The sequence below is a fragment of the Vombatus ursinus genome, unplaced genomic scaffold (assembly GCF_900497805.2).
Source record: "Vombatus ursinus unplaced genomic scaffold, bare-nosed wombat genome assembly UNPS02014786.1, whole genome shotgun sequence".
Lineage (NCBI taxonomy): Eukaryota > Metazoa > Chordata > Mammalia > Diprotodontia > Vombatidae > Vombatus > Vombatus ursinus.
The window spans coordinates 44,547,247-44,561,204 of NW_020954564.1; the positions used below are offsets into that span (position 1 = coordinate 44,547,247).

The window sequence follows — 13,958 nt, forward strand, 5'->3', positions numbered from 1 at the left end:
CAGGTTGATCTAGAATCTAGATGAACTCTGAAGGTACTGCCAACTCTGGGATGCTAAGTCTTGCTCAAAGGCAGCATGGGGATTGTGAAGCCATTCTCTGGCTATTGGTTTTCATGTCAGTAAATGAGGTGTTTGGTCTAGATGGGTTAGATTTATCTGGTTATTTCAGGTTTACAAAGCATTTTCTGTGCATTATCTCTTTTAATTCTCAGCAACATTTACAAAGTTAAGTATTAGAGAAGATGTAGACAGATAGATAGATTAATATTGCCATTTTCTAAATGAATAGCCTGAGTCTCTAAGAAGTTAAGTAATTTTCTCAAGGTCATATGCCTAAGAAGTGGCAAAACTCGGGCTTGAACTCGGGGCTCCTATCTCCAGAGTCACTGCCCTTGCCTTTATTCATTGTATATTGATGACCTCTAAAGTTCCTTCCAAATCAAACATTCTAGTATTCACCCTTTGATCACAAAGCACTGAAGTCTTGTTCTCCATCTTACAGATGAAGAAATGGAGAGGGCCACAAAATCTCTCTGCTCCTCAATGTGTGAAGGTGACACTTGACTTCTGAATGTGGAAACTGAGGCACAGAGCTCTCAGGGAAGAAGTCAACAAACTGATATGGACTGAGTCAAGTTTCCTCTCTCCTTTTTCCTTGTGGTAGTCACTACCTAATTGTTGTAGAGAGAGAACTAACCTTGGAGTCACAGGACCTGAGTTTGTGGTACCTTACTACCTAGGATATATCATTTAACCTCTCTGAGACTCAGTTTCCTCATCTGTAAAATCAGTATTGGACTAGATGATCTCTAAGGTCCCCTCCAGCTCTGTAGCTATAATCCTACAACCTATGGATTTGGCCCCCAGGCCACAGTTTGCCAGCTCCTAATCTAGTAGATAGATAAGCCATAATAAAATATAGAACCTTACATGATAAATCCATTATAGAGGTTCAAAGTGTTATTTGAGATCCAGGGGGAATAGGGCATTACTGACCAAGAGTGTCCTGGAAAGCTTCTTGAAGAATACCTCTTCTGTCACAGAATTATCTATATACTGCATATACATACTCAATGAAGTTCATATATCATTGCATACCATGTGGTACAAAATATATATAGCATTAGTGTAGAGCAAATGTACATGCAATTTAAAGATGGAGATCATGATTTTATTTTCACTTGATGGCGAGTGAATGGAATGTGGCAATAACAAGTTATTTGAAAATACAACTTCTTTCCATTACAAGCCATATTAAATATTTTGATTAACCACAAACTCTGCCTGTTAAATTCTGGTTTTGTGTTTTGCTTATATTGCTGTTTGGTTTTATCATATATATTAATGCCATGAGTTTGCATTATGGCTCCTTTAAAGAATGAAATTCTAATGCAACAAATATATTATCTTTTTTATAAAAGAAAGATAGGAAGGAAGGAAGGAAGGAAGGAAGGAAGAAATAAAGGAAGGAAGAAAGAAAGGGGCAGTTACGTGACGCAATGAATAGAGCACCAGCCCTGGAGTCAGGAGGACCTGAGTTCAAATCAGACCTTAGACACTCAACTCTTAGTAGCTCTGTGACCATGGGCAAGTCACTTACCTCCCCCCACCATTGCCTCACCAAAAAGAAAAAAATCCTGAAGAAGTGACATTTCATTTGGGCAAAGAATGGGAGGGAGATCATTTCAGACACAGGGACCATTGTGAGTAAAGGCAATGAGGCAGGAGAGCTCCAGGCATATTCAGGGACCTGATGTTAATGCAGTTTGGCTAGAGAGCAGAATGAGTGGAAGGGAACAATATGAAGGAAGACTGGAAAGGTTAGGGTGGTATGAGATTTGCCAGGCAGAGGAGTCTGAACTTTACTTAACAGGCAGAAGGGGGTCACCAACAGGTTATGAGCAGAGGGCTGACAGGCAGGTCAAAGTTTACTATTTTGATAAAGGATATCATCAACCCTTCACTACATTATTGTCACAGATTAGAAGCAGGCTGCAATATTCTGCCCTATGGGAATTTATCCAAACTCATATTGAACCTAATTCTATTTCCATTCGGTCCAATGTATGGGGAATGAATTCCATCTTGCACCTTAGCTTTTGTCCCTACCACTTTGGGAGATTGTTGGTGATCTTTAAAACCCTCAATGCAATTATGTTATTTTTTCACTCTTTGAGACAGTATGTTTTATTGGAAAGGTCACTGGATTTGGAATCAGGAGACCTAGATTCAAATCCAAGCTCTTCCATTTACAAGCTATGTGACCTTGAGCCAATCTCTACACAACTAGATAGTGCAATGGATAGAGCACTGGGCCTGGAGTGAGGAAGATCTGAGTTCAAACATGGTCTTAGACACTTTCTAGCTGTGTGACCCTGGGCTAGTCACTTAACCTCAGTTTTCTCTACTATAAAATAGAGCTTTAACAACACCTATCTCCCAGGGTTGTAGTGAGGATCAAATGAGATATTTATAAAGTGTTTGGCAGAGTGCCTGGCACATAGTAGGCACTTAATAAATACTTTTTCTTTCCTTCTCTGATGCTCAGGTTCTGCATCTTTAAAATAAAATCATTGGATTAGATGATCTCTAGAGTTTCTTTTAGCTTTAAATTTTATCATCTCAGACCCCTTCCCCACTCTGCAGCAGGTGTTATCAACCACCCCCCAATATCACCACCACTTCCTTCTTGAAACTCTTGAATTTGTAGTTTGGTGACATTCTACTTTCCTAGTTCTCTTCCTACCTCTCTACTTCTTCAAAGCCCAGTTTAGGTCCTATCTACTTGCAAAAAGTCTTCCCTCAAGTACACTCTTAGGAGTTATGGAAACAAAGAAGATATGTAGACAAAGGACAGTGACTATCTTTTACCTCTCTTTGTATCTTCAGCACTTTACACAATATCTGACACATAGTAGGTATTTAATAAATGTTTATTGACTAACTAAAAGAGTCAAAGAGATAACAACTGAGCTAAGCCTTAAAGGAAGATTAAGAATTAAAAAAATCCAACCCCAAAACAGAGATTATTTGTTTGTGCGTTCCAAATATGAGAGATGGCTTGAATGAATGAATAAACAGAGATGGGAGGTGATGTATATTAAGTTCAAATAAAAAGGCAGTAAAACTGTTTGGCTGCAATGACTAGTATAAGAAAGGAAATCATGATAAAGAAGATGGGAGAGATTTATAGGAACGAGATTATGAAGGGCCTTAAGTGATGAGCTAAGGAGTTTATTTTATCCTTACATGATACCAGCCCAGGATCCTAGGATCATAAGTTTAGAGCCATAAGAGGTCTTAGTCAAGTTTCATCATATTATAGATAAGGAAACTGAGGCTTAGAGACATTTAGGTGACTTGTCCTAAGTGGCATATGAAGTAAATGATAGAACTGGAATTTGAACCAAGGTCCTGAGACTGTAAATCCGATACTCTTTCCACTACACCATGTTATATTATCAATAAGGAGTCACTAGAATCTTTTGAACAGAAGACTAACATGGTTCAAACCTGTGTATTGGGAAGATTATTTTGGCAACTGTGTAAAGGATAGGGAGAGACTGGAAACAGAGAGATGAAGATGCTATTACAATAGTCTGGATGAGTGAAAAGAATCTGAACTAGTATGGTAACAATATAAGTGGAGAAAGTGGGATAAGGCCAAGTGAGTTTGTATAGGTATAATTACTAGAACTTGGCAACTAATTGGATATGGGAGAAGGAAAAGGTTGAAAAAACAAGAAGAATCCAAGAGGATCTTAGTGTAGTTTTAAGTTTTAATAACTTTAGAAGTCTAAATGCTACAATCATACCAAAAATCATTTGAAAGTTTAATTATGTAAATTTATTTTTTACTGAGTTTTGTGCATCTTGAATAATAATATTTTAATTTTAACAAGATGGGGCACCTTGTCATTATATATTGTGTTGTGACAGTTTCTGTATGGCACTTTTTTAGACCAATGGATTGGTAAAAGAAGTTTTCTTCCTTGGCCACCTCAGTCTCTTGATCTATCTCTATTATACTTTTTCTTGTGGGGTAACGTCAAAGCTACCACGTATGCATCAAATCCTCATTCTTTGCATGATCTTAAGGCTAGGATTACAAATGAAATCCTTTCAATCACTGAACAGCAGCTGCTGGAAGTTTTTACAAAGTTCAGAAATTGAGTGGAGCAATGTAAAGCACAAGACAGTGGTTATGTTGAATTTTAATAAGAAACACATCAATAGATATTTAAAAGTTAAATGATGAAATGTCAAGTGCTTCTGGAAGTTTGTATCATTTATACTTCTAAAGTTATTAAAATTTTAAATTGCTTTAAGACTATTGGGACACTTCATATAGATTTAAGAGTTTTCTATGTAGGGGTTGTAATAACTGAGGTCACATGAGAGAACAGGATCATCAAGGGAGACAGAAAAAAAAAGAGAAAAGGGACAGAGCTTTGTGGAACATCAATTCTTGGGAAGTAGAAGGATGGTGACTATCTAGAAAAAGAGACTGAGAAGTAGTCATGATGAGACATGTAGAAAGAGGACCAAGTGAGAGCAGTTCCATGAAAACCAGGGGAGAAGAGAGAATCCCGGAAAGGAGGTGGGTGTTCAGCAGTGTTAAAAGCTTCAGAGAGGTGAGGGAGATTGAGGACTGGGAAAACTGAATTTAGAAATTGATATCATATTTCAACAAAGGGTGTCAAAAGGCAGATTCAAGGGACTAAGAAGTGGAGGGATTGGAGGCAATTAGTATAGATTGCTCTTCTTTCTAGGAGTTCAGTAGTGAAAAAGGAAGAGAATATAAGATAACAACTTTAGGGGATGGCATGTCAATGGAAAGTTGTTGTTGTCATTGTTGTTGTTGTTGTTGTTGTTTTAAAGAATAGGAGTAAGGGAAAACATAAGCATATTTGTAGGCAACAAGAAATAAATGGATGAATGAAAGGGGCTTGGGAAGAAAGGTAAAATAATGGAGCATGCTCATGAAGAAGAAGGGAAGGAATAGGATGAGACCAAGGGCATAAGTGGAGAGTTTTGCCCTTATAAGTAGGGCTCACACCTATGCAGTGCTTTTAGATTTGCCAAGTGTATTCCCTACAATGACTCTATGAAATAGACAAACATTAATGGCAACCTTTTACAAATGAGCAAACTGAATCTTTGAGAGGCTATGTGACTTCCTCATAGAATGTATAAAACAGAAGATGAAAAAGGGTTTTGAGGGGTGGAGAAGGTGAGATAACAGAGCTCATGATGGGTGGCCTCAACTCTCAATAAAGTGAGAGGTGAGGTAATCGGCTAAGAGAGAGGAGAATGAAAGTGGAGTTGGGGTCTTCTACTCATTTAAATAATCCAATAAATATTTATTAAGTGTCTACTAAGGCTCTATGTTCCCTACTGGGGTTAGACAGATGAAAAATGGCATGACCCCTGATCTTAAAGAGCTTACATTGTTATGGGGGATACTTTATGTATGTGATTAAATATGGTACAAAGGAAATATGTTACATTAATCAGTTCCATACATTCTGTGAGCAACTATTAATGACCACATCTTAATCTGCTCATTCAACTACCTAAAGCCTTCTTCACTCATTTGCTTGGCCTATCCTGACCTAGATGGGTTTCCATAACTTGAAATTTTTCTTTACGTACTTCCTCTTTCAGATAATTTTTCAAAATGTTAAATAACATCTTGATCTGAATATAGATTGCCCCCCAATATAGCTCATGCTCCCTAAAATTAGGTCTTTGGAAAATAAATGATTAATTTTCAATTTCATTGATAGAACGAACTCTTGGATGAAGAAATTCCCTCTACCAATTCAGGTTAGCACCTTCTCTGTAGCCTAGAGAACTTCCCAGAACACTATGAGGTTAAGGGGCTTGCCCTGGAACTTTGCTGTTGAGTTTTAAGTAACCCCATTTGGGGTTTTCTTGGTTTTCTTGGCAAAGATACTGGAATAGTTTGCCATTTCCTTCTCCAGCTCATTTTACTGATGAGGAAACTGAGGCAAACAGGGTTAAGTGATTTGCCCAGGGTCATATAGCTAGTAAGTGTCTGAGGCTGGGTTTGAACTCAGGAAGCTTAGTCTTTCTGACTTCAGACTCAGTGCTCTACCCATGTGCCACCTAGCTGCCCTGAGGTTGTACAGCCAATATGTGTCAGAAGCAGTGCTTGAATATATATCTTCCTGGTTCCAAGACCAACGCTCAAGTTCTATCCCATCCCACAAAGGAAGGAAGGCACTAAGTCAGGGAAAAAGTCTCATTCCCAAGTTACTAGGCCACTGGGCAGAATATCATCAGGAAGACGTTCCCCCAAGACCCATGGGACTTTCCTTTCTACACACTCTTCTCGTTTAGAGATTGGAGAGGGAGGGTGCAGATTGTGATGAGCAGTACTCACCTACCTTCTGTTTATTCTGCCTTTTCTCCCAGGTGCCATCCTACAGGATGACCTTGGAGAATATCACTTGGATTGATGGAGCTCCAGATGAATTTATCTTCCTGGGTATCACTGACCGCTGGGACCTGCGTGTAGCCCTCTTCCTGATATTCCTCCCCATATACCTTCTGAGCTTGCTGGGAAACATGGGCATGGTATTGTTGATAAATGTAGATGCCCGGCTCCACACCCCGATGTATTTCTTCCTGGCCAACCTCTCACTCCTAGATGCCTGCTACTCCTCAGCCATTGGCCCAAAGATGCTCATAGATCTGCTACTGTCACATGCCACCATCCCCTATGCTGCCTGCGCCATCCAGATGTTTGTCTTTGCAGGGCTGGCAGATGCTGAGTGCTGTCTCCTGGCAGCCATGGCTTATGACCGCTATGTGGCTATTGGGAACCCACTCCTTTACACTACAACCATGTCTCGACGCCTATGTCTCATGCTCTTGGCTGCTTCAGGTTTAGGTGGTGCATTGAGTGCCTTTGTCCATACAACATTCACTTTCCGCCTGCACTTCTGCCGCTCCCGCGAAGTTAACAGTTTCTTCTGTGACATCCCACCACTGCTGGCCATTTCCTGTGATGACACTTCCCTCAACGAGCTGCTGCTTTTTGCTGTCTGTGGTTTCATCCAGACAGCTACAGTGTTAGCCATTGCTGTGTCCTATGCCTTCATCCTTGTTGCTGTGATTCGCATGAATTCTGCTGAGGGGAGGAGGCGAGCAGCCTCCACCTGTGGCTCCCACCTTACGGCTGTAGCCATGCTGTATGGCACACTCATCTTCATGTACCTAAGACCTAGCTCTAGTTATGCCCTTGACACTGACAAGATGGCATCTGTCTTCTACACACTCGTTATCCCTGCCCTCAACCCACTTATCTACAGTCTCCGCAACAAGGAGGTTAAGGAGGCCCTTCGAAGGACGCGGGACCAACTCTGCTTCCCTTCCCAACTGCAACAGTGAAGGAACTAGAAGACTGGGTTGGGAGTTGGGCGGGGGGAGAATATCGCAAAGAAATGAGGGAAAGGGTTCTCTCTCTCAACCATTATCATATTTTAAAATGGCTAAAGAGCCAGAGAGGATAAAGAACCCTTGTTCCCATAGAGATACGGAAGGAAAATGTGCTTCTGGGTAGTCTTGGGATTAGGTTTAAGTCTGGGGTGGAATTATAGAGCTTTGGAACTGGAAAGAATCTTAAAAGAACAGAAAACTTTCGAACTCAGAGAGACCTTAGAACTCCGAACTGGAAGGGACTGTAAAAAACAATCCAGTTCAACCACTCAATTCACAAGTTTATTGATATTTTGTTTTTTATACCACTTTCATTTCCAAATATATCCCTCCCCACTCCTCCACCCAGAGAGCCACTACTAAAATAAAATAAAATAGTTTGGCAAAACTATCCAATGCATCAACCAAGTCAAAAAGTATGCAGTGTTCCACAATCATAGGGAAGTGCATTTTCATCTCACTTTTTGGGGGCCAATATTGGTCATTATAGTCATACACAGTGTCCAATTTTGTCATTGCTGTTCTTTCCATTTAAATTGTTGTAGCCATTGTGTCTAGTTTTCCTGGTTCTGATGACTTCACTTTGCATCAATTCATAAATCTTCCCATGCTTCCCTGTATTCTTTACATTGATCATTTCTTATAGTACAAGAATATTCCATTGCATGCATATACTACAACTTATTTAACCATTCTCCAAAAGATAGGCATCTACTCTGTTTCTAGTTCTTTGCTATTATAAATAGTACTGCTCTGATATCTTGGTGTGGGCCTTTCTTTTTGTCTTTGACCTCCTTAGGGGTATATGCTTAGCTGTAGGATCTGAGTCAAATGGACTTTTTTGTCACTTTATTGCATAATTCCAAAAAAAATTTTTTCAGAATTCAACCACTATTTTAAAGCTAGATAGTGACTATGGTTGAAACCTAGCTCTTCTAATTCATAGCTCAATATTTTTACTCCAGTAGATAATTAAAATGTAATACTGAGCCCTTCCCCACCTACCCACCCAGGCCCCTTGCATTACCCTGAGGGAGTTTACCACTCCCTAGGTTCAGTAGGGTGTTTGGGGTCATCAACTCTCCAGTGCCTGGCACATAGTGGGCACTTAATAAATGCTTATTGACTGACTTATTCAGTCTATTCTTGTGCTCTCTCCCCACCCCATCAAGTCCATCTTTATGGTAGACCACACAAAACATATATAAATATAAAAGGCAAAAGGCCTTCAATGGCTGCCATGTTCTTAACCTCCAAGGGAAAGATAATCTAATTCCACTTTAATCCTTCTGCTTCCTTACCACAGCAGAAAAATGTCAGTTCAGACTTCATGGCCCTGATGGTGAATCTTGGACTATGGTTCTATCCTTTTCTTTTTTTCCCTGAAGCCTCAGGGAGGCAGGCTGGTGCAATGCTGATTATAGGATCATAGATCTAGAATTCGAAGGAACTTCCTTTTACATATTAAGAAACTGACATGTAAACCCAGAGATGTAAAAATGACTTGTCTATGGCCTTGCAGGTCTTAAGTAAGAGAGCTTAGATTCAAATTCTGGTCTTGTGATCTGAAACCCTTCCACTTGTATCATGGTGATGCCTTGAGGCTGGCTGACAAAAGCTGAACTCACTTTTCTTCATATGCCAAGCTATGCCAAATGGATTCCTTCCATGTTGCCCATAACTCTCTAGCCCTTGTCCCATCTTGCCAAATCCACTTGTGACCACAATTCTCCTGCTGCTAAGTTCAGGTTCCCTCCTCTCTTTCCATGTGATTGTTCTTCTCTAAACTCTTGCTATCTGCTCTTTAAATACTGCTCCACGAGGATGTTACCTTTTCTCCTCTCAGTTCAACCTGCCTGCTTCCCTCTCTCATCCCACTCATCATCCACCTAATTGAACCCTGAGGCTAGACATGAGACACTCTGGGAGTCTTGTGCCTTGGAGCTTTCTCTCCCCATGTTGCAGCTATGGCCTTAACTGAAGCTACACTAGACAGCATAATTTTTGGGGGGGGGTGGGGCTTAGGCAATGGGGTTAAGTGACTTGCCCAGGGTCACACAGCTAGTAAGTGTTATGTGTCCGAGGCCAGATTTGAACTCAGATCCTCCTGAATCCAGGGCCGGTGCTCTATCCACTATGCCACCTAGTTGCCTCTAGACAGCATAATTTTAATAGGCAGAAGCAATCTCCACCTACATTACAATAAATAATAAAAGAACCTCTATCAACTTAGTCTTATAATAAATAACTTCAACACTTTGGCAGTCTGAGATAACATCAGTATGGGTGTATCATCCACCTATACAGACCTTGGTCCATCTATGTTCCAACAGGCGGTCTTCATGAGTTACTGTGCTCCCCACCCCCTCCAAAAAAAAAAAAAGATCACTTTCCAATCAACCTTTGAGAATCCTCTCTGCTCTTAGAGAGGCTGATCCTTGGACAAAATTATTGGGCCAGGATTTAAGATCTTTCTAGTTTGCTAAGACCTGCCAGAGCCTAGGGAACCCAAGAGCACATCTCTACCATGAGGTCTTGGAGGAAGACTTCAATACTAGAGAGTGATATAATCTTAGAATATCATTGTAATAGTGATGATTGCCCCTTAGCTGATGTGTTGGCAGGCAGGGCTGTCAGTTACTCTTACTCTCCTCCTTTTGTGGGCTGGGCTACTCTTCCTCCTGGAGTGTGACTTCCTCTCTAACAACAATCCTGGCATCTCACCTCTAGAGAAATGATTTTCCTCTCTTCCCAGGCCATGGTAACGAGAAATGCTTGTCTCAATGCCAACTCAACCAGTCACCTGCCAATGTACTGAGACTGACAAATTTGCCAGAAATACCTTGGTGAATATGACTGTGGCCTATAAGGAACGGTCCTTGAAGCAAGCACAAATATTTCCTGCATAGGTCCAGTCCAAGCAACTGTGCTGAAGCCTGAGGTCAGCCTACTTTCTGGCTATGATGATTTAAGAGTTTGTATTACGAGATGAAGAGTTATGTGATTGGTTGCTGAACTTGAGTAGCAATATAAAAGGGGCAACCCATTCTTCCTTCTTTCTCTTCCTTCTGGCTCTGAAGTATGAGGACAACTCTGATCTCCCCGGTGCCAAGCTTGGGTGGAGGGTTCCTACCCCATCTGCCACCTGGACTTGTCCTGCCTGGACAAACCTGTGCCTGGGATGGAGCCATCTCCCTTTGATATTTGCTCTTCCTTGATCTTAAGCCTATGGGAATACCCAAGCAACCCTGTGAATCTGGGAGATCCAGAGCTGTTATCAAAGGCCCCATCAGTGGTTGGAGCTGAATGTCTTCACCTCCAGTATTCACCAAGAGCCATTCTTGCAATAAATTCATTTTCTAAAAGCTAATGAAGACTGACTGACTAATTGTTAATGGGTTGCTCTCTAGTAGGAACTTGAACATAAGTACGAGAAACCTAACACCTACGATCCTGGGGTGAGGGGTGAAGATTGGTAAAAATAGTCAGGTCTTCCTCTGGGGATCTCAAACTATGAATGTGAGTGTGAGTTGGATGAATAGCACTGGAGCAACAAATGCAACAAATCTATTTTTTATGCCTTGAGACATTGTGAAAAAAAATGAATCAGTGATACTCTTTTCAGCTCCAAGCTCCCAATCAGAAATCTGTCTTTCTGGCAAAATAAAGGAGTTTTAAATCTTTCTCTTCTCCCAGGCTGTTCTCAATCACCTCCTAGTCAGTGCTGGATTAGAGCAACAATGCACACAGTTTGTTGTTGTTGAGTCATTTCATACTATTCACGACCCCATTTGGGGTTTTCTTGGCAAAGATATTGGAGTGGTTTGACATTTCCTTTTCAGCCCATTTTATAGATGAGGAACTGAGGCAAATAAGATTAAGTGCCTTGCCTTAAATGTCTGAGGCCAGATTTGAACTCGGAAAGATGAGAATTCTTGATTCCCAGCCCAGTGCCCTATCCACTGCACCACCTAGCTGCCCTACACAGTTTGACAATTCTTTAATCAATAGCCTTGCAACCTTTACTAGCTCAAGAAAACAAAGTAAGCTTTTAAACATAAAGAGGTAAATAAAATCTTAAGACACACTGATAAATTTCCTCTGGGAAACAGATACCCATCCTCCTAGGAGAAATAGGAAAAGAGAAGAGGGGAAAGGAGGAATCATTGGCCTCATTCTGCAGCCCAAGCTGATTTCAATAAGGCAGCATCCCACCCTTGGTGGCCTGTCTATAAATGATTCATTCACCAACTGGCTCCAGAGCCCAGGAGCTAGAGACTTCCCATATACTTCTCCATGGTGGCAGTTTTGCTTTGTGCTTCCAAATCTTCAGTTCCCTGGTTTCTCTCTCTTCTACCCACCAGAAAAAAGGCAGGAAGGGCAGCCCCCTCCTCCTGTCCCAAGGTCAGAGCAAAAGGAAGGGGGGAGGTTGAAGAGAAGGAGGCTGAGAAATTTTTGCCCAAACTATCAGGCATCCATTTCTATTACCCTAATCTTCTTGATGAAGTCTATGGTTAATAATATAGTGCTGCATTTGTAATGAGAACGATACTTTCCAAATGGGATATTAAGACTGGGCAGATCTCAGAGACTGAGTTTAAACTCCTCCATAGAATCATCAATTTAGAGTTGGAAGACTCATAGATCCACAGTTGGAAGGGACCTTCAAATAATTGGTATTTAATAGATGTCATCTAGTCCAACTCCCACATTTTACAGATGAAGAAAATGATGTTCAAGGATATAAAGTGACTTACTCAGGATCACAAAGGTGGTAGTACTTGGCAAACCCAGGATTTGGACACAGTTCTTCTCACTCCAAATCTAATATTATTTCCATGGTACCACACAACCTTCCTTCTTTTTATAGATAGGGCAACTGGGACCAAGTGAAGAGAGGTATAGTCACTTGCCCAAGGGTACACGTACAGTTAATAGGAGGATAAAGACTTGAACCCGAGTCTCCAAATTCATAGTCCAGAACTCTTCTCTCCTTTATGGGCTGCCAGTATTAACTCTGAGCACTTCCCATTTTCCCCCACCCCCACTTATGTCTCATTAGGGTCCCCTTGGCCTGGGTTCTCCTCAGAGTAATTTGCTCAAACCAGTGGGGAATAGAAAGAGTCCATTCACTCTATTCTCAGAAACACATGGGCTACTGAGGCAGAAGCTACATTCTTATCTTGGCTTATCATGATAGTTTCCTATCAGAGAAACTGGTCCCTGTTTCTGGAGGAGTTACTACCCTCACCCCACTGCCTGACTCCATGATTCTCCTGGCCCCTCCAAGCTCCACAGAGGCCCCAAACCTGGTTCCACAGAGGAAAATATTAATGAGACCCCCAGAGACCAAATCCCAAACCTCAAATGTGCTCTGTCTCCTGGCTTTGGGGACCTGGGGGAAGGGAGAGAGGTCTGTTTCTGATTAGGTGCTGGACTGGTCTTGAGTAATAAATTTTACCAAGGGGATATAACCCCTCCACCTCTTTCCCTCCAATTATAACTCAGCTGTATCTAAAGAAGAGTCCTGAGACTCTACAGGGGCAGGGAGCTAGACCCCAATGAAGTCAGCTGGGACTGATGGTATATGCATATGTTTATTTGTTCCTTTGTGTACGTGAGTGATGGTGTACCTGTGGGTGTTTGGGAGAGACTATAAGCACCATAGTTTATGGGAATGGTTTTTGTAACCGTATTGAAGGATGTGGTTGTGAGTATATGCGACTTTTGGAATTCTAGAATGCCAACATTGGATAGAGACCTTAGAATAAAGAATATTCAAACTGAAGGGATCTTACAACATAAAATGTTAGAGCTAGAAATAAGTTTTAAAATATCTTGTCCAACATCTCCTCAATTATACAGCAGGAGAAATTGAGGTCTCCAGTCCAGTGACTTGCCCAACTGCCTTGGGTGTGTATGTATTTATGCATGTTTGTATGATAACTATGTATGTGAGAGCATTGCTGTGTATTGTATCCATTTATGAGGGTGTGATTGTATGTCACTGTGTGTTGTGTGACCCTCTGTGCTTCCTCATGAGTGTGACTGTCTGCAGTTATTTAAATATCTGCTGGGACCAGTTGAAAGAGGCATTCGAATAGGCTGGTTAGTTTGTCTCTGCAGTTCGTTTGTAGAGATATTCATCAGTTGGGTTTGTGGGGTTGTGGTCAGTGTATTCTCTCTCCCCTATAGCATCTAAACTAGCCCATCTCCCAAGCATGGACATCCTGATCCTGTCCCTGGGCCATTGAGGTCTTAACTTGGAGGGTGAATGAAGTGGGGTCTGAGAAAAGATTTCACATAGGAGAGCACAGACCCACACAACAAGTAAAAGAGACGATGCCAGGGAGACTGGAGAAAGAGGTAAAAGAGTTAGCATCTTCTCTATGGACTTGTCAGAGGGCTGTTGGCCTGAAGGAAATGATCAAGAGGGGAGCCCCCTTCAACCTACCAAAGTTTTCTTCTGGGGCATGACCTTTCTCCCTCCC

General features: G+C 41.4%; 1 protein-coding gene across 1 annotated transcript; it reads left to right on the top strand.

The window, feature by feature from the left end:
- The first annotated feature begins 502 nt into the window (after window positions 1-502).
- On the top strand, window positions 503-7,419 carry LOC114046923 (olfactory receptor 5C1-like). Its single transcript, XM_027867555.1, has 2 exons — window positions 503-553; window positions 6,442-7,419. Exons 1-2 carry the CDS (start codon window positions 503-505, stop codon window positions 7,417-7,419), a joined length of 1,029 nt encoding a protein of 342 aa, XP_027723356.1.
- The last annotated feature ends 6,539 nt before the right edge of the window (window positions 7,420-13,958 follow it).

Excerpts from the sequence above, each read along its gene's own strand:
- LOC114046923 (XM_027867555.1), top strand. The coding sequence starts at position 503 with ATGAAGAAATGGAGAGGGCCACAAAATCTCTCTGCTCCTCAATGTGTG. Across the intron at positions 554-6,441 it reads CTGCTCCTCAATGTGTGAAG|GTGCCATCCTACAGGATGAC; the intron begins GTGACACTTGAC and ends CTTTTCTCCCAG.